Raw genomic sequence first — 24,827 nt, 5'->3', positions numbered from 1 at the left:
GTGGAAAATGTGGAAGATGCTAATCCTAAAAAAGGGGAGAACTCTTATTGAGGCACAAATGCATTGTTGAGTCTAGCAGTTTATGTAGCTGAGGCAGAACCTGCTAACACATTCAAACCTGGTTTCTCTCTGCTTCTCCTCCCTCAGTGCTAAGTTGCACTCTGCAGAAAAGCTGTTTTAGGAGGTCTTGTTACCTTCTAGAACTCAGCCCTGCAAATTCAGATGCCTGGTGTTTGATTTCATGCACAGTTAAACAGTGCCGCTGACTCATTACACTCATTTATCTCTTTTTGAAACCAGTGTTTACATTTGATATGGCAATTCATCGTTTGTAAGGCATACAGAAGATATGCTGAATGCATGACAGGTAGAAAGTATTTATTCAAGTTAAGAAGTTTTGTGTATCACAACATTTTCAAAAGTCCAAAAGTGACAACAGTTGAGATCTGTTTTAAAGAAAAAGGCATCCAAAAACCTTCTGCAACCTGGTAACTAGTATAATGAAAAAAATCTCAAGACATACAGAGATTAACACAGATTTAGGTAATTTCAACATTACACATTCTGGAGTTTATTTGAAGGGGGGGAAAAAAGTCTAATTTTTTTGTACATTAAAAAACCCAGTATTTATGCAATGCATTCCTGAAGTTCTTTGGGGTGGGATTCATCTCACCAATTTTCTGTGTTGTAAAAGATGTACATAACTAGTTTGCTAAACTGTTAAAAGAGATGCGCTCTCTGCGGGGCTCTCTACCCAAGTCAAGTTTTTAGCGATATCCCCTCCCTCCACTAACAGTAAAGGCAGACCAGACTTGCCAGGTAGGTCTGCATGTCTGAACAATTTAAGTCATTTACACAACGACTCATCAGCCAACAATTAACTCCCACTGCATTCCCTCCTTTTTTTATTTTAACAGTTAAAGCATAAAATCATATCATCAAATTCCAACCTTTGGTCTCCACATTAAAGACTTTTTCTTAAACTATCTTGTAACGAAGAGGAAACTGCATTACAGAGAGCTGAACATCACACTAAGAAAAAGCACCTAACTCTGCCATTGCAAGTAAATGGCATTTTTAACCTTTGATGCACCTAAAACCATCTTGAGCCAAAGTATAACATTCTCATTTACTACATTTTGTCCCCTTAACAAAAGGCACACTGATAGAAACGTTACATTCTCGTTATTGTCATGTAGCATGTTATTGCTTACAATAGAAACACCAAACACAGGAATAAACCAGGATAGCTGAGGAACCCAGAGCCAGCAATAACAGGCAACAGGCACAGCACTGACCTCCGTGGGATTTCACTCATCTTGAAATTTACTCCCACTGTGTTCTTACAGCTTCAATTTGTCATTTGCTTAAGCACGTTGTTGAACTGAGGTGTGGGAAGAAAGGCAACAAATAGGGGGCAAGTATCAAGTCGATTTACCTTTTAAGCCATAGCACAAAAGAGAGTTGAAATTAATAATTCCTCTGCAGAAAGCTTTGCATAAGCTAAAAATAGCACCTTACCTCAGTTTAATGATACTGTATTTGTCAAAGCTTCTCTGTAAAATGGTTCTGCATAAAAATACAAAATATTTGAAAAAAATAATACTGTAATGAGCTATTGTTTAATGTATTTTTTTATCTTCTATTTTGAATTGTGCCATGAATGGTTCACAAGGGGCTATAATACACTTGGTAACGTACAGACAAGTCGGTATCTGCAATCTCCAACCAGAGTTTAATGGCTTGCTGATCAAAGAATAAATGCTTTTAGGCTGACTTTTTCATCTACGAGAATCTAAACAGATAAAAACGGTAAAGTCAGATTATTAGAACTGTGTGTTAGGAAATACAACTGAAAATAGATTTGGGAGACTGGTTTTTAATATTTATTTAGTAAAACTCACTATACAAACAAAAGTTATCACAACAGCGTAATATGCGGGTTTATAGTTTTTCCTTCCTTCAAGCTATTTCTTTGTTGCAGTAAAAACACATATATACATTTACAATGATTTCCCTTTAAAGCACTGGGATTTCATATATTAAAACATACCTGGTAAAATAAGCTTAAAATAATTTTACATTGTTTGGAAAAAGATTTGAGTAATTTACTCTTACCAGAGTGCCATTGTTGCATAGCATTCAAAAAAATGAACGACCACTAAAATATAGAGTAAAACATTTAAAAGTACATTTATTTAAAATGTGGGCAAAATATCAATATAAAAGAAAATAGAGTATAAGAAATAAAAATAAAGTACAAAACATTTTCATCTTCAACATCCATAATTTAATAGATAGCAAGCCCTTTTATTTTTACATCCAAATTACACTTTTGGCTGAAGTACCATCATTTACGTTAAAATGTTTAAAAATGGGCTAATCATGATAGCTAAAGTGGGCTCTTTTAAAACGGTAGTATAATACAAAACATAGTAAATTATGTTTCAGCATAATAAAATTACACATCCTAAAAAAGATGCAGTTTAGTTTTGCTTTCCTGCTTTAAACTGCTCATCATCCCTAGGAAAACAGCTGGAAAACAGCATCCACAGGAAGTTTTAGTTGCTTTGTACAATGGCTGAACAGCTAGATTTAATGCTCCAAGGATTCCGAAGCAGTAAGGCATTTTACTATCCATCAAGTAAATTTATATGTACGTTTGTTAAGAAAGAAGAACTTTAAGAAATGATTGCAAAGTAGAACTTATATGCAGAAAGACATAGAGCCCTTACTGCTCCCTCCGCTGCATTTATCAAACAGGGTTTATCATCTTCAGTAAAAAGGTATTTTCCTTGTCTGCAAGTAACTTGTGACCAATATTTTCCTTAGTGACAGGTTTTTGTCCTGTTGCTTAATATTCTACACTCTTACTTCCTGCCTCCCACCTCCACTAAAGTATTTCCTATCAAAAAGTAATTCCACTTTGAATTTAAGCTCGGTTTCTGGGTGTTAAACTACCCTCCTATCAAGTAAACATTACACATCCTAAAAATTATAAATAATTAATTCCTAATTAAGAAAAACTTTTAGTAAACCATAGTTCCCAAAGCAGCAGACAGCCTTTACACAAAAAGGATATGATTCATAATCCAGTGTTTGAGTAAGCACCCCAGTCAGGACAAATTCAGCATTGTGGACATCTGAAAATATCAAAAACATGCGCACAGTTTACACCCGACAAGGACATTCTTCCTCATTCTGTACGTGCGTCAGGAGGAGCCAGTCTCCACGCAAAGGCATAAGGGAGCATTGCCCCACCGCTACCAGGGCCCTGCTGTTAGCCACCACACACTTCACACCGCAAATAAGAGACTTCCCATGCACGTCTTTGTTAAATACAGCATGTTTTGGGGTTCTACACTGAAGTAAAAATAGCTGAAGTGAAAAACCCCAAATCTTTAACTTGCGTGATGAATACTGAGACAGTAATCTTGCCTCAGGCAGGACTGAAGCCCCAAGTCCAAGTCTACCCTTCCAGAGATCTACAGTGACCTGGCTATAAAATACCTCTATGAGAAATACTTAGCAAATAGCTGCTCAGATTTCTCCACGGTTTGCAGGATAGAGCATGTATTCCTCTGTTATTATCTGAAAGCTTCAAAAGATGTCTGTACTTGTACAATAATAATAATTTAAAAAAAATCAAAATAACAGCTATACTCTTCAAATGACATTGATAGCTTATACATACCTATGCCTCTTGCGAAATATTCTCGACATAAATGAAGGTCATTTTCACAGGAAATCAAGATTATCTCCGGCAAACTCTAAATGAAAGAAATTACTCGTAAGCTCAGAATAACACAGTAAGGTACTACCAGTAAATTTTTGAAAGCAACACTCTACACACTTTATTCTGCTTATGCTCCATCAGTTTTCGAAAAGAAGGTTGTTTAGATAATACTTTTCCTCCTGCGCATTCCACAATAGCTTTCATGGTGGAAAGACTGGGACAAATGCCAGGTGTAATGTAAAAATATTTTCCCTAAAAAGAGAAAAGAAAGAATAAGAAAACACATTATTTTGTTAACTGATTTTTTATTATCATGTAACTCTTCTCTTACACAATCATGGGGCAGGCTTCGTAAGCTGGTGTTAGATATCACAGCTTATGGTAACAAATTTATCAGGTGATGAATTGTCCTTAATTCCCACAAGTAAGGGAGGGGCGGGCGAACCCACAATGTCGATAAATCGGAACAGCTTAGGTGTGCCTATTTCAACACTTGTAAAATAACAACCAGGAAACCTTCAAATGACCACTGGTTTAACTATGATGCAAGAGAGAGAGAAAAAAAAAGAAAAAAAAAAAAGAAGAAATTGGAAAAAAGAAAAAAAAAAGAAGAAAAAAGAAAAAGAAAGGAGAAAGAAAAAGTAACTGCAGCTTCGTAAGACACAGAAGAACAACAAAGCTCCTTGCTTCTTCAAACTCTGGGATGCCTCGAGTGTAGCAAAAGAACCTTCAGCTTTTAATTAATAGCCAATTTATTACTTCAAGATAAAAATTACCCTACTAGTTGACTGAGACTGATAAAGATGATCAGATCACAAAGTAGATTGTCTCTATTTACCAGTTAGGAATAAAACCCCTTTGCTATTTTGACTGCAAAACTGAGCGAAAAGTAGTATTTAGACAATAAAAGACATAGATTCTAATTCATTACAGGTTGTAAAAATACCCTTTTTAGGTGGTTTGCCTCAGTAGAGTCTCAAATTTAGTTACGGTGAAGAATCTCTAACCACTTGGATCTTCAGATACCTCTCCGCACTGTAACATAATTTTAACCGGAGGCATGAAAACCATCTTGCACTGTCCTCACCAACAGCCTGGCGTAAGTGTGGTCTTCAAGGAGAAGCTGACTAGAACTGACTGAGGCCGGACTGCAGACTCATGCTCAGACTCTCATTTTTATGGGCAAGTGCTTTGACTACCAGGCTGGGGTTAAAAAAAAAAAAAAAAAAAGGTCCCTTCCATAAGTGGCATTGTACAAATAATGGAGCAACGTTCTAAATTTTGTAAGGGAACAAATAGTGTTGAGCATACTGAGCATATACTGAGCATGTTTTGTTCACGTCTACAGGATCCAGTCACTCAGAGGGCTTAAATTTAAGAATTTAAATGTCCTTTTAAACTGCATACCTTGAACAGCGGAGCTACTTGTGCTCTCTTTAGAGACTCCTCTAAACTAAAGCAGAATAGCACCTCGGCTTCAGCATCTCTGAGCACAAAGTTCTGCTCATCTGAAAAAGAAAGACTGATGATGTAATGCACGAAACACAAAAACATCCACATAACCCAGGATCTGATCTGATCAGAAAATGGTGGCAGAGTGACTCTAAATGGTAAATGCTCATTAATTTTAACATTATTATAATACTGCCTTTTATTAGGCGCCTTACAAGGATGACCCACAATTACTTGGAGAATAAAATTGTGTATTTTACACTTGTGTATCTAGTAACAACCACTGTCCTATAAAGTCCCTTTTTCTAACTTATTGGAGGAACTTGCAAACTTTTATTTATTGGTTCTCTACAAAAAGGAGCAGAATGATGAAGTTTAAGTTCAAATCACTGTGACAACCTATGGGAGCCCAGAAACTGTCTTCAACTCCTCACACAGCCTTAACAGAGCAAACTTTCCATCTGTTTCCCTTGTTCTGTTATTCAGCTGTTTTTTTGGTTTTTTATTAGGGGTGGAATTTCAGCCGTAACTTAATCTTTCCACAAAAAGCTCTAACAAACATATTTCTAAATCAAATTTAATTCAAAACACCTAAGTTTAAAGAACAAAAAAAATTCTATGGAGAACACCTTGGTCTTTTCCAAGGACAATTTTGACAACCTGCAAGACAGGGTGTCAATATTCTTCCATGAAACAAAGAAAACGAGTAGGTCAATTTTTCTAAACAACTGCTGTATCTTCCATCATTGTACTACGTACAAAAACGAAGCCAGTCCGTTAGCTACAAATCTACTGAATTTCAGTAGACAAGTAAAGTACTTCAAGTCCTAGATCAAAACAGTCATCCTTCTAAATCCCCAGACCTTCTTTACCTTCTAATAGCTTTGAAATGGATTGATTTCTCAGTTCACTGATGCTGAACCAAGCTAGTGGCCTTCTCCAGATTTATAAAAATGTTTGCTGGTTCACTGGTTAATTATCCGTAGCTTTAAGTCTTTGTGATGGTTATGCAGCAAAGTTATATATTTGGTCCTTACAAGCAAATTATATAAAAGCATAAAACAATTATAAAACAAACAATCAGCCTTTAGGAAGATTTTCTTCAGATACAACATCCTTGTCAAACAGAGCAAAACCATCTATTTTGTTATTTTCAGCTGCCAACAGAAAAGCAGCGTAAACAGAAAGTTGGTATCTTCCAACACAGTTACAGTACTGGACTAATTAACTTTAATTATTGAAAGGCATTATTGTATGTATTTCCAGCAGCAGCTTAGTGCTTTACAACTTATATTTTGGAAAAATTATTGAAACAAAGCATTTGGGGCTTAAAAAGTAATGTGTCCATAGGTAAAAATCTGCAGATGTCTATACGAGAAAGAAATGCAATGCTGAACAACATCCAACCATTTCATCACCCTAACGCAAACTTTTGAAGTATTTTTTTTACTTGTTTTAATGCAAAGAAACTGTATTAAATCAGATGAAAAGTAAATGAAACAAAATATTCCATTTAAAAAGAACTTAATAAAAAAAAAATAATTTCTTCTTATGACGGCTTTATTTAACGATACCAACATAACCTTCTACCTGAAGTGAAATACAAACTAGCTGCTAGTACAATTGTTTAAACATAACATGAGTTATGAACTATGCTAGTCAGATTTGCTGTAGACTTAAACTCTCTTTCAAAATTGAACTCTAGAAAACTGGCAAGAGACACTAAAGTCAGAAGTCAAAACAACGAGGTGTATTGAAATATGCACGTGATCTTCACATATTTAAATTGACAAACCTTATATTCACTATAGAAGTTAACACTAGTTTAACTTACCAACAAACTTCTGGCATTTGAAACACTCTTCTAACCACTCTGGAGTTACTATGTGCTTGACCACAGAAATTGCTGTCAGGAACTTGACAGTTCGGGTCACTTTACTGGCAATTAGATGGGTGCATTTCTGGGCAGATTCTGCTACTTCACCTCCAAGGATATACAGTTTCTGAAAGTTGTACAAAACACACATCAGAATGGAACAGTCCTTTCAAAATTGAGCTAAAAAAATGAAGGATCATAACATCACCATCAAATAAAAGCAAGCTCCTAATGAAACTGTAAATATAGGAGACTTCTGTATTACAGTCATTCCTGAAGCTGATTAATTTTGACAGAATTTATAGCCATTGAAAATCCAGGTATTTCCAGACATAGATTTCATCTGGGAAGACTGAAAGCTACATTCCGCTTCTGCAGTTTTTTGGTTTTGGGTTGTGTTTTTTTAAGCAAGGAAACAACTGTAAGATACCAATTAAAATCTTTTTTAATGAAACATGCTATTAAATTTAAGTGAGAATATTTAATAATTTTGCTCTTTCTATGAAAGGTATAACATACACTGTAGCTATGGTAAACTTAATTTTGCTAGTCTTTTGAAAAACATGTATTCTTTAAATGCACTCATTCCACATGTATTTTCCATGATACTGAGCAACTATCCTTTTTTCCTTGGTTTAAACTACCAAACCTGAACTAACTCATCACAGTTGCTTTCTTGTCAGTTAAGATACAACTCACTAACTGAAGAGATTAGTAATACAACTAATCAACAGGTGAGGCATATCAAATTACCATAGGTGTTAGTTACAAATAGAGTGCTTCCTCCTATAAAAATTTAAAGAATGAAAAAATATTTAGATAACCGCAGTATCTATGTACCATGGATTTCCGATTTTCTTGTACAAACAAATAAAAAACCCACCAGTAAGTACAAATATTGAACATACTAGGGTGATTTTATTACAGCAGTCATGAGGAGGCATGACTGCAGGAAGGCCTTCTGGGTGTATTAGAAACCCTAAAAGTTCTCTGGCATCCTTCTGCACTCTACTGCTCTGGTAATAACAAACAAGTAGGATAGACAGGGACAATGTTCTAAACTTTTCTTTACTGTGCTGGCTTACTTTGATGATACCCAAAGGTATGACTCAATGACACTGAAGCTCTCTGCTATTTAATTCCTTCAGGGTATGTATACACACACTGTGAACAGTACACTCGTATGCCTATGAGAGGCAAAGGCTGTTATTTTCATAGTTAATACGTGTTCACCTCCAACACTGTATACCTATGAGTGCAGATCGTGCAAGATTTCCATTCTGATGTTCAAGGCACGCTTTGGGCACACAGGAAAAAACACTACCCCTCCATCTCAAGAAAATGAGAAGTGTCCAGCCCTAGCTAGGTATCCAAACTCTGAAAGGTCTTGATGGTATCATCGCTGCCAAGTTTAGATTCAACTTCACAATCCTTGAGGCCAAAGTTCATTTTTTATATTTGTGAGCCATAGCTGTTACCAAAACAGATTCTCCATATAATTAAGCCAGTACCAACATGACAGAAAATGAGAGGCTGACACTGCAACTTTATGGAACATACTAAAAAAATATTTTATGTTCCAAAATATTTAATATCAAGCTTCAAATGCAAACACTGCAAGGGAAAAAAAACTCCAAAGTCCAACTACTTTAAAAACAAGTTTAGGTATAATAAAGAAGATAGTAGGTATTTTTGAGCACACCAAAGTGATGCATATTTCTAAGAAATGTAGTGGACTCAAACTAGGACTCATTTACTTTTGATTATCTGGAGCAGGCATCAGTGACAGATTCTTTCATGCACTACTGAGGTCAGCAGTTAAAAAACCCCTGTGCCTCAAACCTCAGCCAATCTGTGAAAAATAACATAAATGAAAAGTTCTTTTGGAACAAATATTTAGTAATTATTAAGGTTCAAGGAATGATTGGATTTTTATACTGTTAAAAGAATGTTATAAATTATTTAGAGTTAAGTTTTGGGACAAAGCTTTATTAGGGAACAGACCAAAATCTCCATGGGAACTTATTAGCTCCACCTGCCAGAAGCTTTGTCATCAGCTTTCTTTGAAGCGTTTGGCATTACAGATAGCAACTACACTAGAAGAATCTTGGGTCTTATCCAGTACAGCCATCACTACTTCTCTCACCTAAATTTGGTCATGAAGTTTGCCGATTTAAAAACAAATGTGGAAGAGGCTTTCTTGCTTTTTAAAACAAACATATGGAAAGGAAAAACAAGTAGCACAGAAGTTAACTAAAGCAGAACAGTTACCAAGTAAAATTCAGTTCACATAAATGTACACTTTAACCTCAGCCTCAGTAAGTATGGACTTTTATCCACTAGATATATGCTAATCAAGTCTTAGCAAAAATTCAACATCAAGAAAGAAATTATCAGATGTTTCAAAGTAGTTCACAAGAGATAAGCATGAAAGTCACCTTAATGTACTGCTGAACTTGCATAGGTTCAAATCCTGTGAAGAGCACCATTGGCGTCAACTCTGGGGTGAGTTTTTTAGTAGGTGGTGGTAGGTCTTCAATCCTACAAAATACATGAAGTACAGCAGAATGTGAAGTTTAGGCCCAAGGTTGTAGTATTATTATTTTTTTAAAAACTAGACAAGCACACTCTTGCAACTTTTACCAAGGGAAGTACTCAGATGAATAAGAATTAGGCAGGATCGACCTTCTGAAGAAAAAAATCTCTATGCTGAGAATAGGACATATTCTCCTGTTTCTGTTCTCTCCCAATTCACTTACTACTTCACTCTCTAGTTATTATTTTATTCCTACCAGTTGAGTAGCTGGCAATATGCAAAAACCACTGCTAGTTATTTCATTTTGCAGAGTACAGGATGGAACATTTTCTGTAGAAAAGTAAGGACTATCGGCACCGACTGCTCGTTATTCTTACCTTGCTCTTTTGGAAGATGGTTGAAGACTGGATTCATTTTGCTTTGGTTTCAAAGGCAACCTCACACCCTGAAATTAGATCATCTACATGTTTATATCCAAACTGAGCAGGGAAACCAACTTCTATTCTGAAAGACGAAAACTATACACCGATATTCTGAGACTATATTAAAGAAAATGAAACACAAATGAAAAAGAGATGCTACTGAATGCACACTGGTGTACCTACTGCTTACACAACTGATTCAATAACAAAGCTGAGCATTAACCAAAGCTTCTCCATAAAGTTATGTAATTGCATATGTGAACACCAAATAAAATATTGTGGGACTTTTTTTCATTTAAATAAAGCTGATAATCATCAATGGAAATCCTCAAAAAATTAAATGAGAAAGAGATTGAAAAACCTGTCCATTTGTTAAATACATGAAGACTACAATATTCTCCAAGGTGCTTAAATATCGAAAGAAAAAACTGGCACCTGCGTTTTAAAACACTCGAGTTCCCTGACTACATAAACAGAAGCTCCAGTGGATGCTCAGGTACTCGCTGGACAGACACTCCTGCCTCCCCAGTACTAGACCATCCCCTACAGCATCTGCCCAGGAGCAGACACATGCAGCCTTTAGGCTCTCCCTGGCCTGAGTTACTTGAAACCACACCGCTCACTTGCACGAGCGTGTGACATCTATTGCTTTTTAACCTTCAAATCTACGCCTGAAATTTAATGAGGAATGCTAGAGGCACATGACCAGAAAGACAGGCAGCATTATTCCAGCCTTGCTGTAACGACGGTCCTTTGGGAGGCACAGGCCAGAGGGATTTGTTCCCTGCTCTCAGGGATGTGCCTTTTTATGCTAGACAATCACTAGTAAGAGCAGCTGGGAAGAAAAGCACCCACGCTCACTTTTTGATAGACATTTCAGCTATGAAAATGCAAAAGGTGGATGGCATCAACACCATCTGACAGACGGCTGTCCTCAAAAGAGGACCACATACTTTAAATCCCAAGACAAAAAGAAATGCCTGCTGTGAAGGCAGTGAAGTACCTTGTCTGACACTTCCACATGCCTGGCATTTTCTATTACCAAATCATATTCTTCATGCGTGGGCATCCTGAGGGGAGCTGGACGAGATTACCTCCAGAAGTCCCTTTTGATCTAAGTTACAAGATTCTCACTTCACATGGGCAAGAAGGGTCCCCATATAGTAAATACAGGAAGAGAGGTACTAAATTAGGCTCTCTGACCCCTAAGTTCTCTCCATTTGCTACGTAAGACAAAACATGGACCACCATCTGGTCTGACTGAGTCACACAAAGAAGGCACATGCCCAGTTTTAAGATGACCTCAACTACAGTGTGGACACAAAGGGTCGTGGTTACAAACCCAAAATTGAGTTAGTTAAAAGCTATTTTAAATACTAATAGTGCACACTGAATCTCTTCAAGGATTTTTTTATTTTGCCACTAGTAGAATGCATCCTTCTTCAGGAAAATACGAAGTATGCAAAATTTTAAAGGCAGTTAATTTCCTAAAACCTACATTTCCTATGGCCCCACTAAACAATTCCACAAAATAGTAGTAGAACATTTCAAACTTCTGGCCAGGGATATAGTTGTGGCTATTTCTAAAACTGAAAGGTATTAAAACAACAAATAGTGCCTAGATCCCATTTAAAGTATTAGTACAAATTAAGTTATGACAGTTATTTTTCTGAAGAGTATAAAAAACAACTGAGATAAGAAGTGATCCGGAACACAAGAGGCAAGGCAAAACATTTTTGTGCCATAAAAAAATGTTATTGGACAGTCGTCTGTTGTACACATGAACTGAAAGCTCACTAGCTCTAACTACATCAGAACAGACACTGTGAAAACAGTTATCAAGTATAAATCTGAACTGGGAAGAGAATTTGCAATACAAAACCCAAAAGAGTTTTCTACATATTCAGAAGGAGGAAACAGTTCAGAAGATAAGTTGAAGTTTCCAACTCAGCTCTTAACAGCTGTCTCATGTTTTGCATGTTTCACAGAATACACTACATGACAAAACCGAAATGTTTTTGTATCTTTTTTTCAGGTACATTCTTCACTTCCTTACTGTTGTTCATTTACACTGCTTTTATTTCCACGGTTATCAACTGCACTTTTTAAAGCATGATATATTTTTACATTATAAAATATGTGGTATACACACCCATGGTTTTAGTTCTTAGACTATTTCAAAGAAATTATATAAAGTAGTTCCACCTATAATATATATTATCTATCCTATTTAAAATTTAGTCATTATTCTAACAAAATTCTTACTGATTTTGGGTGCTCTGCCTTAAAAACTCTTCTGTGGCCTGATTTTCAGATAGTGTTAGGTACTGACTCAAAAAAATACTAAGCCCTTTCTAAAGGTCTGATGTAAAAATTGAAGAGTGAAGCACTAGCCCAAGATGTCTCAAAAGTAACTTGATTTTGTGTATCACACTGCAGTTTCTTAGTTCTGCAAAAGACTACTTCTCAGATTTCTCAAAATAAAATAGAATAGTAGCAGGAAGTACAGCCAGGAGGTTCAGTACAGGTCTAGGTATGTCCCTCTCACACCATGGCACGTTGCTCACACCATATACACATGTGCTCACAGATTAAAAACACTAAAGGATAATCTTATAAAAATAGCTGTATATATGCAATAATTCAACATACCATCAGAAGTTCTGGTGATACCTTTAATGGAACTCTCCAAGCATCTAGGAAATGAAGACCAAAACAAAAATTAAACCATTGCAAAGTTATGTATAAGAGAAGACACAAGCTTCTCTTGATTAAACAGGTACATATATAAAAGCTACAGAACACAGGATTTTGGGACCAAAACTCTTACCCAGAAGGTTTAGAACTAGATGTTGACTAGGAGAAAGTGGATCTTGAAGACTGAATACTGTATACCGACTGTGCTGTATTTGCCGTAAAGCTTCAAAATTTCCTAGCAGTATGTCACAGAGCCATTGCGCATTTACACACGGTATTCTCCACTCTTTAGCCTTCTCATACTTCAAGCCACTGGGCCTTATTGTTCAGAGATGAAGAAAAAAAAATATTTCAATAAAATAGGTAAAATAGCAATTTCTAATAATAAACCTAAAATACCAATATTTCCGTGTTGGCAGTTATCTAACTGCCACAAAAGTAGATACTCCGAAAAAATACTTCTGCTTTATGTGCTAGAACAAGTCAATTAGGGGAGTATTTCTGCCCCAAATGTAATCAGATTAGACCTGGCTTTAACTTAATTTTCCATCCCCCAATGTTTTAAAACAATTATTAAATTATTTTTTAAAAAAGATTTAAAGCACTACTAAGATAAAAGAAAGATATAAACTGCTTACTCTTTACAGATGAGAACTGTATTGCTGCGACACAGGTAGCCTGTGTATTTGGCACCTGCTAGGTAGGCCATTAGTTTGAGGTCATCTCTGTCACTATCAACAAATCCTGTCACAGAGATTATCTACAGATAGAAAGAGAGTTACGAGTAACTGAACATAGACAGTACTTGCAAAACACTCCTGCTGAAAATATTTTTCTGTTACTAACTTTTACATTACAATGAAGTATACGGTATCATAACTGGCATACAGACACTTAAGTAAAATATGGCTTGTAGGATACAGAGAGTACAATTTAAAAGTCATTTGTTTATACATAAAAAAATTCAGGTTTCTAGCATTAGTTCTGACTCAGGAAGAGTAATCTTCATGCTGCTGGTCAGCCTTTTCTCATTTACAAAGACTACAGTTTTACTATGAAAGAGCTCGCTGCTAGTTTTCTTCTCACACATCTCAACTCTTTCTTCTGCTGCTGTTTATATTCAGGGAGACAGAGAAACACTTATACTTACTTGTCCTACTCTACTTTTAAAAATCCCTGAATGCTCTGCTCTACCCTGCCACAAAGCCAAATAAACTGTGCCAGCTGATCATAGGTGGTGAACTCTTTCTTATCCTTAGTCTTGCCAAGTTTTCCTTTTTGCCATTCTCTCCTTTTATTTAGGAAAAGGCAACAGCAGTTTTGTTGTTGAGAATAAACTACATTTATTACATTACGTATTACATTTACTACTCACCATTGTGTTCACATGCATATTGTTATATTCTAATTTTCCCAAAGCTGTATTTCTTTTTATGTCTTTTAGAACAGGCTAGTAGCAAGGCTGTCATCCTGTATGTCTGCATCCAGCACAAAGAAATCCAACGCCAAGACATACTTTGGTGTCTGTTTTATGTTGTACAGTCTATTTCAAGATGCATCCATTTCAACTGCAAGTATATTTATTTTTAACCCCACAAAATTCAACTTCCCCAGTGCTCCTCATTGCACAGCACTGTAACGGTGACCTCCTATTCTCTGATTAGCAGCACAGGCTTCCTTTTCTGATATTTGCTAGGTTACCTAGAAAAACCCTCAAAATTACCCTCAAAATATTGGGTTACAGTAAAGGAAGCATATACTGTTAGACGTGCTGTTAGTAAAAATCTATGCAGCTTGGACTTCTGTCATCTTCCTATGTATATATTGTTAGAAGTAAGCTTTTTCTTCTTACATGTTGAGAGCATGGCTTTCCTCCTGGTGGAAATGCCACTGGAAAATGAAGGGCTCGATGAGGTGGCACCATTTTCTTCTTCTTCAAGATTGAGTTCAGCCAATGTGCTGTAATACATCTCTTCCGTTCTCTTAAAGCCTATGAATACATGCATAAACAGCTTCTAAAAATCAAAATACATCTTTATTTTAAACTTTTTCTACAATACAAAGCTTCAATTTTAATCGTTTGGTTTTCTCTACTTTTTCAGGATCCTTCCTCTCATAGCATCTTCCTCAGTGTTCTCTGGAATAAATCTACAACATGCATTATGAACGTTTGTTAGACCATAAACCACAAATCACAAAAAAGCAGATCCTGAAAATCTTTAATTTTATACTTATAATCTAAGCATAAAGTACATAGAGAACAGCCCCACCTTCCCAGTAATAAAATTAAAGCCTGCATGAATACACGTGGCTAGTTTGCTTACCTGAGCATACATATTACTGACTTGGCTTTCACAAAGAAGATGTGTACATCTGCTTGTAAGGGTAGGGTCCACTGTCCCACCATGTGCTTGAATGATCTGGTGAGAGAACAAACCCAGAACTTCTTATATATATGTAACTGTTTAAAAATTACCCTAAGAAACAAACAGTCTGAAATGAAAGTCTGCTCTTTAGGACACTGCCACCATTAGCACCATTTCACTGAAGAGTTACCCCCCCAAAAAAGGTTTGTTATCTAGCTTAAGAACAATTTTGAAAAAAAAAAAAAATGGAGAAAACAAAATCAAATATGCTTTTCACTGAGCTACAAAAAGTCTATTTTTTAGAATCAATTAAAAAAACAAATAAAGATATATAAACAAAAATAACCCTTCTCACGTTTTTTATTTTTGCAATGTAACGATTAAACATTTTTTCATGAACTATTCAATTCTATCTCAGCAATAAACACAAGTGCTGTTAAAAATGTCAACAGCTTACTTGATTATGCAAAATTGTAGGGAAAATTCAACTATAAAATCCATCAGAAGTTTCTGAAGAACATCAAAGTCCTCTCATTTAGGAAAGGATACAATCAGATTTTTCTGAAAAATAGAAGTTGGCAAAAAATAGAAACACTCTATTCCTCCATCTTATTCACTCAGGTGGATACCTCACAGGCTACTAAATGCCAAAATTATAAGCAAAAAAAAGAGTCTTTTTATACAATCAAGTTAAAGATAGATAGCAATGCTATATTACATTTGGTCCACTACAGCTGCCTGATTAAAAGCATAAATAGTGGGGAAATAGTTAAGGCTATAACTTATTTAGTCAATGTTCTGACTAAAGACCTAATTCAACCAGGCTGCACATCGAAAGCATTTTTATTACTTTTTGTGGTCAGCTGCAGTTGAATAATGGGGTTTAGGTTGTAACACGAATATTACATAAAAGGATGCCTAAAGAAAAGCGAACAGTGCTGAAATACTGCCAATGATTTCTTTTAGAATTTAGTTACTATGACATTATGCTATCACAGTTTTTTTAAAAATACAGCGGAATCTTACCCGTTTCCAGGTTGCTAACAGCTGTTTGTCAGACATCTGTTCTGGGTAATCAGCAATTGCAAAGACACAGCCCAGTAGGAAATACTCTTCTGGAACTGGAATAGTTTGGCACATAAAAGAACAAAAAATTAAATACAAGTCTGAAAAGTTCATCTCAGAACATATTTGCTACACTCACTATTCTTTCCTATTACCAGATTATAAACTTCATTCAATTTTGAAGTAACTTTGGAAAGTAGGATCCCAATTTCAAAGCTGACAGCCACATCTAAAGGCACAGTTCAGCTCAGGGTTTGGTTTTCTGGGTGGGTTTTTTTCCTGGAGGAAGAGGGGCTAAAGGGATAGAAGGAAGCGGCACCAAAAGGAAAAAAAAAAAGACAGCAACATACTCTTTTATATAGATCAGCTATGAATAGTCAAAACAATTAAAAAAGCTTTCAGTTCTACTAGCATGGACAGAATTCAAAGCAAGGTATGACAACTTTCTATCTGATACTGAATCCTCACTAATTTACTAGTATTTCCAAAATGTAAGCTGTCTTTCCAGTTGTTATCCTCTTTGAAAGCTTCCCCTTCCCCCTCTTGCAAAGGAAAAAAAAAATTAAAAATGTATGGTAAGCAGAGACTAACACTGTTCTCATAGCATAATTTATATGCTAGTGGCAAAAAAGTATGTATTTGACAAGAGAAAGTTCTCAGTGCTCTCAGGCTTTTCAGCTTTCTGGATCATCCATAGTTATAATTTAAATCCGTTTCCCTAAAAATGAGTAAACCAGGTCCTGAGCCATGAATGGTGTTTCTAAGTCTTACAATCCCATACTGTAAGCACAGCACTATTTTTTGATATTCTAACCCACATTACATCACATCATTAGCCACTTTTTTCCAGGATCAGAAGGCAATAATTACTAACTCTCCGCTGCTGGATCGTGTCCAAAAAGCGGCTGCTGTTGCAGTTGTTGCTGTTGCTGCTGGTGGTGGTGTGGCTGCTGGGCTGCAACTTGATGCTGTAGTGCTTGAGGCGTCTGAGTTAGGTGATGTGTCGCCTGATTCTGCATTTGCTGTTGCTGATGCTGTTGGTGTAATCGCTGTAAGTGCTGCTGCTGCAATTGCTGCTGCTGTATTTGCTGCTGCTGATGCTGCAGCTGTTGTTGTTGCAGATTCTGTTGCTGTAGCTGCTGCAATTGTTGCTGCTGTAGCTGCTGCTGCTGCAACTGATGAAGTTGTTGTTGCAAAGCATGTTGCTGTTGGAATTGGAGCTGTTGCTGAGGACGGTGTAGCTGCTGTTGAGCATGTAACTGCTGCTGTGGAAACTGAAGCTGTTGTTGGGCGAACTGGTGCTGCTGATGAACTTGCTGTTGCTGTTGTGAAAACTGATGGGGCTGCTGCTGCTGGAAAGACTGCTGGGAAATCTGGGGTTGTTGCTGCTGCTGCTGTTGTAGCTGCATAAGTTGTTGAGGTTGAAGGTGTAAAAGAGGATGGTGCTGTTGTTGCTGTGCTTGATGTGACTGCTGTAATAAATGTGTCTCTGGTGTTAGTTTCACTTGACTAAACAGCACCGCATTTGGATGTCCCTGTTGGCTATGATTTACTTGTTGCTCTAAACTTTTTGTAGGTGCTGAAAGTGATTGTAATATCTAGAAAACAAAGATTAGTTTTGTGACCCTTTTGTTGTCATTCAGTTTTAAAAAAATTTAAAGAACTACTGGGAAAATACAGTTCTTAAAAGAAAGAACCTTATGCTTAAATACATTGTGAGCTAAATAAAAATCTTGAACTGTTAAAGGCAAAATGAAAAGACAGGACTTACACACAGAAAAGCGTGGAGCTACATGTGGCTTCTAAAATAAGGCAATGCACCTTTTAGCAAAATTTAAGATTAAAATCCATCCCTGTATTACTGATGATATCTCCAATAGTATTATGACTATTAACACTATATTAATAATTACATTGACCAACTCAATCAACTGTAATACTCATTTTACAATCCTGTTGGCACATTAAGTTCAAAGTTTAGTTCCATAGTCTTACTTTAACTTAAAAATTGCTAGTAATGCCTTTACTAATTAGCACTGTTTGAAACATGGGAACTTAATACAACTTTGCTTTCTTTTGAACCAATTCAGGAATATTTAGCTCTATTTTTTGAACTGAATCCCAAAATGCAAAGAAAAACACTGATCTGCTGAGAACTAGTAGTTTCTTGGGGAAAAAAACCCTAAACAACCCATACTTATGAATAACAGATTTTAGGTTTATATAGACTGCTGAAGTAAACTGGAGTTTAATTTCATTTTTAGATGTATAACTCACTGTTAAGGGAAAAATCATTTCACACTAAGCAGACACAAGTTAGCAAGTGAGTTTTCAAAGTATCAGAAAATAGAAAATTAGGCAAGTTCCTAATAGATTAGAATGAGTTCCACATATTTATTAAGATATTTTAATATAAACTACCTATAAAAAATCAGAAGGAACAATAGGAAACTCTAGACTTGCCATTCATAAAGTCTTTTAAACATGGAATCAGCTTTGGTGTATCCTGCAAAGCTTGTTTCTTTCACCCACACTATTTCATCACATACAATGTAAACTTCAGCGATGTGTGTGTGTGAGAGGGGAATCAAAGCACATCAGTAAAGCACAAAGCCAATTAACTGTATCCTCTCAATGAGACGTCCATCAACTCTTTATCAGAGGTGGCTCAAGTGTATTTTACAACGCACTTCAAAACATCTCAGATTTCATCGAAGTAATTTTGATGTTGTTGGTATAGCACACATTCGCAAGCACGATTATCAATGCATCGCCTATCACTAATGTCTAGACAGCGCCACAGTATAAACACTCAGTAACTAAAAATAGCATACACAAAAAGAATGTTTCTGTGGCTCAGTAGGAGGAGAGATCTTCACGCTGCTCTCCACAAAAAGTCCCAAAAGTCAAAATTACAGAAGTTTCAGGACACGTATTTCAAAACAAAAGGATAAAACTTTCAAAAGATCCTAGGGCTATATTCATAAAGTAACTTTGTACCTGCAAAATGCCTTATTATTACATATCTGCCATTCAGCAGAAATCTGAGGTTCCAATTAAACATTAACTTTCCAAGATTGTGTACCATGGGTGCATGGAATCCACCTAGGACTGGTACCCAAGCAGGACGCAAAGTACAATTTCACCTAGCCAGGAGGAAGTTATGAGGAAAAAGGTAGAATAATTGGTCTTCCTCCCTCTAGGAAGCAGATTCACAATTCCAAGATGCAAAGCTTTTCTCCACGTGCTGGAGTTGCACAGCAACCTACACAGCAGCCTGATACAGTACTTGAGAACAGTCCTTTCAGGCCACAGTCAAGTCCCTAGTCTAACCGACTTTTGGAGAACAATGTCTAGCTGAAGCATGATACCATCAACTGCCCTGTAGCTCTATAAATATTACTTCTAGAAAAATACTTCCACAGGGACACCACTAAAGAATATTTGATAGTACAATGACTGGGTTGTAGAAGATGCGGTGTTCAGACATGAAAGCATCAGCCAACTTACCAGCACTGGCCAACCCACCAGGATGCTGGCAGTTCTGCTCAGTCCTTACCCAGAAGTCTCAGTCCTTAAACAATTCAAGGCACTGAGAAGAGGAATCTAAGACTCAGCTTTAAAACGAAGCCTATATTGCCATTTCATATTCAGAAGTCATATAGACAACAAAGAACCAACATTTCTGAGTGACTCCACTTTTTCTGTTTAAGTACTAACTGTAAGCGTCTATATTATTCAGGCACCATTTAAAGTTTTACCATTAGATGAACGTCCAAAAAAACACACCAGTGCAATTATTTAAGTAAAAGATATGTCTAACATTTACCAGCACCTGCTTTTCTCACGTTCCCTTCCCATGAATATCTTAGAATTTCAATGCTTCAAGTTATTTCAGTGCATGCTCACTCGCTTTTAATTTTATTCTAAAAATAAATTCGATACAATATTTGAGCTATACGAGTGGCATAAGTACTTGTAAGTTAGGACTTCTGCATCATAATCCTGACTATACTATAAAACAACTTAATGCCCAGCGGAACACCACAGTATAGAACTGAACCTACTGTGAGAACAATCAATTTCACAGTTTTATGTGTTGATAGCACAAATAATTCCTTGCGTTGAATAAAAAGCTTGAAGGGTATGAAATCAAGTTTCCTGAACTAGCCAAATAATTCTAAATTAATGAATGTATTTTTTTTACTTTTACCAAGAAATCAATAGTGCAACTCTAAAACACACTAGAGTTAAACACGGCTTTTCTCTTCCAAACATTTTTTCCAAATGCATTCTTACTTCTGTGAACCTGCTGGGAATGAAGTTACTTATTCTGGGGAAGTTACTAATTTGGCCACAACTTCTAAGTAATAAGGAGAACTTTTCATCCTTTGTACATTTAAGGAAGAATAAATGGAAACTGAAGTTCTTACATATGATAGTTCCTAAGAAAAGGTCCATTATCTTATAAATTAAAAACCCAACACTTACATGTGCTACATTTGATGGTCTATTAATCTGCTGAATATCAGCACTATTAGTAATATTCCTTAACGTCCGCACAGCTGGACTCCACGTAGCCATCATTTCCTGTCGATCAGAACTTTGGGCACCTTGTACTGAAGCCATCAGATTGCCTCTCATATCCGGAGGCAAAATATTACCTGGCACTGGTGGGACATTGGCACATAAATTAATTAACCCAGAGTCTTTCCCCTGAGGCAACCTACGCTTCGCTGCAGATGCCTGTGGGACTTCAGCTGGTGTCCAATTCAAATTCCTTTCTTGTTTTTCTGGAGAGGAATCTGAAGAATCATCAAACATCAGTTCACCTTTTGCCTTATCAGCTGTAGTAGATTTTGGTGAAAAAACCTGATCACCCAAAGGTGATCCTTCTCGAGAAGATGCTGGGCTTGATAATTTTTCATCAGTACTAGCTTCATTTTGAGAATCTTGTTCTTCATTTTCTGCTTCCTCCTCCTCTTCCTCCTCCTCCTCTTCTTCTTCCTCATATATAATTAAACGAGGATGATAAGGAGTCTCTTCTTTTTTAGTCTTATCAGCTATAGAATCCAGTACCCAGTCTGGTGTCACAATTTTAATTCTGTTCCGTTTACAAGCACATTCATATTTTTCCTGGGGGGGGGGGAAAAAAAGGTTTTATATAAAGACAAAAAAATCCCAAATAACGTTTTTGAGGGCAGGGCTAGAACACCGATAAGCAGATCACAAGAGGCTGCCCAGTAACAGAAAGCGATCTCTCCCAGAACCAACAGGACAAACTACACTGCTGTGCGTACCCACAAGTTCCAAGAGATTAAAACAAAAACCTCCACATTTACAATATAAAGGACTCAGAAGGCACAACTAGAGAAGATTAAGTCTTCACTTGCAAAAACATCACTACCCAAATCACCAAAGAATTCCATGATTTTCAAATGTAGTTCTGAAAAAGCCTTCAGAATACCAGCAGCTAGAAACATCACAGTTAATACTAAGATGCAGCTGATTTTTAGGTGGACATTAAGGTGAGTCTAAATACAGTTTATACTTACATTTTCTCCACTAAAACAAGAAAAAAACCAACCAACCAAACTACCATGAAAAAGCATTCAGGGAAAAAGCAGAATTTCACAATAAAGTAGAATGAAATATTTATAAGGTGATCACTGAAAAAAAAAAAACCCAAACCCCCACATTTCAGCAGGAACACAAATCAGAAACTGGTCGGGTATTTCCCATACACCTTCTCAGAAGCTGCAAACTGTAATGTTGCCCTCAACTTGAAAGTTACACTTCTGTCCAAATATTAGCTAAATCCATTTCAATAAGAGGTTATGATGCTGACAAAGTAGAAAACTTTATCCCTCCCTCCTTTCTTATCATTTAAAGCTAGAGAAATAGTAAAACTTCAGTGTTTCCTTTCCTAAGAAATAGAAATAGACACAGGATCAGTGCTCTGTTTATTTAAACATCCTCTTTGATGGAAACCTCTTACAAATATCAAGACAGTGGGGAAAAAAAAAAAGACAACTTTCTTTAGAAGATTTGAAACTAATTTCAGCATCTAATATTTAAAAGTGATTGAACTGGGATTTTCTTTGTATGTCAAACAATATAAACTAACAACCAGCACATTCAGAGGAAATTAATGTAATTTAATGATTCTCTAGAGTTATTTCCCACCATGCAACTGTCATTCATACACAATGAAGAGATTACAGATGAAACCAAGTTTATTTGCAGATATGAGTTTTCATTCTTTCTTTGTGGTGAGAATTATTAAGAATCTTGCTTCATCATCTTGGGTCTAGTCAAAGCAATCATTTAAGTTTTCACTAGTGTCAAAACTGTTCTCATTAAAAACTGCTGCAGATTCCCTTGTAGTATGTCACAGCAGCAGGACTAGAAACATTTTAAGTAATCATCCTATAAAATTGTTCCCATTCAATGATTATATAAATTAAGCAAGTTACTTATTGTATCCTACAGATAGGAAATGCTAATGTGGTTTTTCTGGTTTTTGACTGGCAAGCTTAAGACAACATCCTTTGCTCTAAAAAGCTTATTTTTTTGGTTTTTTTTTTTTCTTAAAGAGAACTCTCAAAACCCCTCAAATCATTCCTCTTAAAGGGAGATAGTAGGATAAACAGTACACACCCTCCTGACATCAAAGGGCATTTTACAGAATTTTTCAATTTTGTCCTTCATTTTTCTTCACTGATTCCGTATCTACAGATTTACAAATCACAATCACTAATGATTACAACATGTCAAAATTAGGTTAAGAGAAACAGAACAAAGAATAAAATGCTTTATTCAACCAGAAATACAAATACCGATATCAAACAGGACATCTTTTGAATTAATCAGGCTTAAAGTCATGCAGAAAATAAATACAAACTGAACAGACGTAATGCATAACGGTGTTGAATTTAGCTGTTCAAGACAAATGAACAGTCTTAAGAACCCTAACTTCAGGAAGATGGAAATTTTTTGATTATTCAAAAGCAAATGAGAGCTATAACAAGAAGAATTGTACGTGTAATAAACTCTTACCCCCTTTGGCTCAGGCACAATCAAATGAGTACACTTATTATTGAGGCTCAGCTGGCAATTCCCTCCATAAAAAGTAATCAAAGCCCACAGCGTACTTCGGTCTTCAGATGAAACCTAAAAGGAAGGTAAATAAGCTTTTTAGTTCCATGCGACCGGCTGCCTTCAGCTTGAAGAATTTTAGTACAATCCATGACATACCATTTACAAGTCTGGCTAATGTATTACCTATCACTTTTAAATACCAAATTAGAATGAAATTTACAGAGAAAAAAGGGTGACAAAGAGATGCAACATGAAAAGACATTAAACAATCATTTTGAACCTGCACACAGAAAAAGAAACATGCTTCACTCCTGTAAAATTCAACACTATTATGTCACCTTCCACAAGAGAAAAGAGTTAATAATCAAGCAAACAAGATTTATCTTAGACAACCTGTTAAAATTCATTAAACAGAATTTTAACAAGTAGACCAAATTAATAGCCTGCGTAAGCACGTGAAGCTTTTATTTCTACAATTTATGTCACAGCGACGTCCCCTTCCCCTGCCAAGAAAGCCGCATGTATTTAAGCCATTACCATTCAGAGTCAGTGACACTACTACAGAAATAATTTGTTTAGAAGTCTAAAGCATATATACGGATACATTCCATTAGCACCTAGGGCCTCATCCTGTCCGTCTGCACACACACTGGTCACCACAGTGTGACGCTACTCACAGATCTATCGAGTTAGTTATGAACACAAGCCCCCGGAGCACCATCTTTTCACTTACTTTACTCACCGGCACCCTTGTGAAGGTTTCAGTGCGTTAAGTAGGTAAAACATGTTGACTGAATATTGTGTTAATGCAGAAACAGAGGAATAGGAGCAAGGACTTTATAGTCTAGCGTACTCTGCAATTTAGAATCACCATATGGCTGAATACAAGATAAATTACTGATTCGACGTTCACAGTTTGAAATGTTCATGCCCTCATTTTCAGTGAAAAACGCTTTTAGCTTTTTTACAGAAAAAAAGTCATAGTACAACAGAAAAACTGGTATCTCTCCTCAAAAAAAACCAAAGCATTGTACATTGGAGTGGACTGAAATATGGTTCACTTCTTACCTGAGAGAGACAAGCAGTGACTCCAAAAAAGATCTGACAAGATTCTGGAGAAAAGCCATTTACACTGGAAAGCAGGTGTCAAGGATGCAAAGTAATTTAAATGAGAGTTTCCTGAGGGACATTAGAAGGAAATTAAATAATGCACATAGTACTTCTCAGATATTATCAAGTATTTGACCATTCAAAAACTTTTATCTTTAAAAGCATGTTGTCTGTCTCCAATTCAAGTTGCATGGGTCAGGAAAAAACGGAGATGCAAACTGTATCAGGGAATCTCTAATATTATGACCGATTTTGGTAATATTACAAACTTGCCTCTTCCCAGAGCATCTCCCTCAGTCCATCTCCGGATGCTAAACACAGGAAGTTTAGCTAATAGGAGTCAGATCATTACCAAGAGCTTCCTTTCATTATCAAGTGCTTATCTTCCATGTTTAATAATACAGGAGAATCTGAAGAAGAAACTTTTGCTACAGTCAGCAACAAACAATGTAGAAGGAACATGATG

The 24,827-nt window shown here is 36.3% G+C and overlaps 1 protein-coding gene across 2 annotated transcripts in view; it reads right to left on the bottom strand.

Annotated features, from left to right (window-relative positions):
- Positions 1-375: 375 nt before the first annotated feature.
- Positions 376-24,827, bottom strand: part of PAXIP1 (PAX interacting protein 1) — a 38,303-nt gene continuing 13,851 nt past the window's right edge. Inside the window, exons 4-21 of one of the 2 annotated variants that reach the window (XM_054818786.1) lie at positions 24,320-24,383; positions 23,210-23,323; positions 20,642-21,286; positions 17,025-17,748; positions 16,112-16,206; positions 15,044-15,139; positions 14,572-14,709; positions 13,358-13,479; positions 12,853-13,037; positions 12,675-12,718; positions 9,978-10,045; positions 9,503-9,605; positions 7,023-7,191; positions 5,144-5,244; positions 3,854-3,988; positions 3,695-3,770; positions 3,084-3,143; positions 376-2,657 (exon numbers count right to left, since the gene is read on the bottom strand). In XM_054818786.1, coding sequence (XP_054674761.1) covers positions 2,641-2,657; positions 3,084-3,143; positions 3,695-3,770; positions 3,854-3,988; positions 5,144-5,244; positions 7,023-7,191; positions 9,503-9,605; positions 9,978-10,045; positions 12,675-12,718; positions 12,853-13,037; positions 13,358-13,479; positions 14,572-14,709; positions 15,044-15,139; positions 16,112-16,206; positions 17,025-17,748; positions 20,642-21,286; positions 23,210-23,323; positions 24,320-24,383 — 2,956 coding nt within the window. In that variant the 3' untranslated portion in view covers positions 376-2,640. Of the gene's footprint in view, positions 3,144-3,694; positions 3,771-3,853; positions 3,989-5,143; positions 5,245-7,022; positions 7,192-9,502; positions 9,606-9,977; positions 10,046-12,674; positions 12,719-12,852; positions 13,038-13,357; positions 13,480-14,571; positions 14,710-15,043; positions 15,140-16,111; positions 16,207-17,024; positions 17,749-20,641; positions 21,287-23,209; positions 23,324-24,319; positions 24,384-24,827 lie in introns of both variants that reach the window. The other variant, XM_054818785.1, reaches the window with a different exon arrangement.

Source organism: Grus americana, chromosome 2 (genome assembly GCF_028858705.1).
Source record: "Grus americana isolate bGruAme1 chromosome 2, bGruAme1.mat, whole genome shotgun sequence".
NCBI lineage: Eukaryota > Metazoa > Chordata > Aves > Gruiformes > Gruidae > Grus > Grus americana.
Note: the sequence above shows the minus strand (reverse complement) of the source record. Positions and strands in the feature narration are given on the sequence as shown.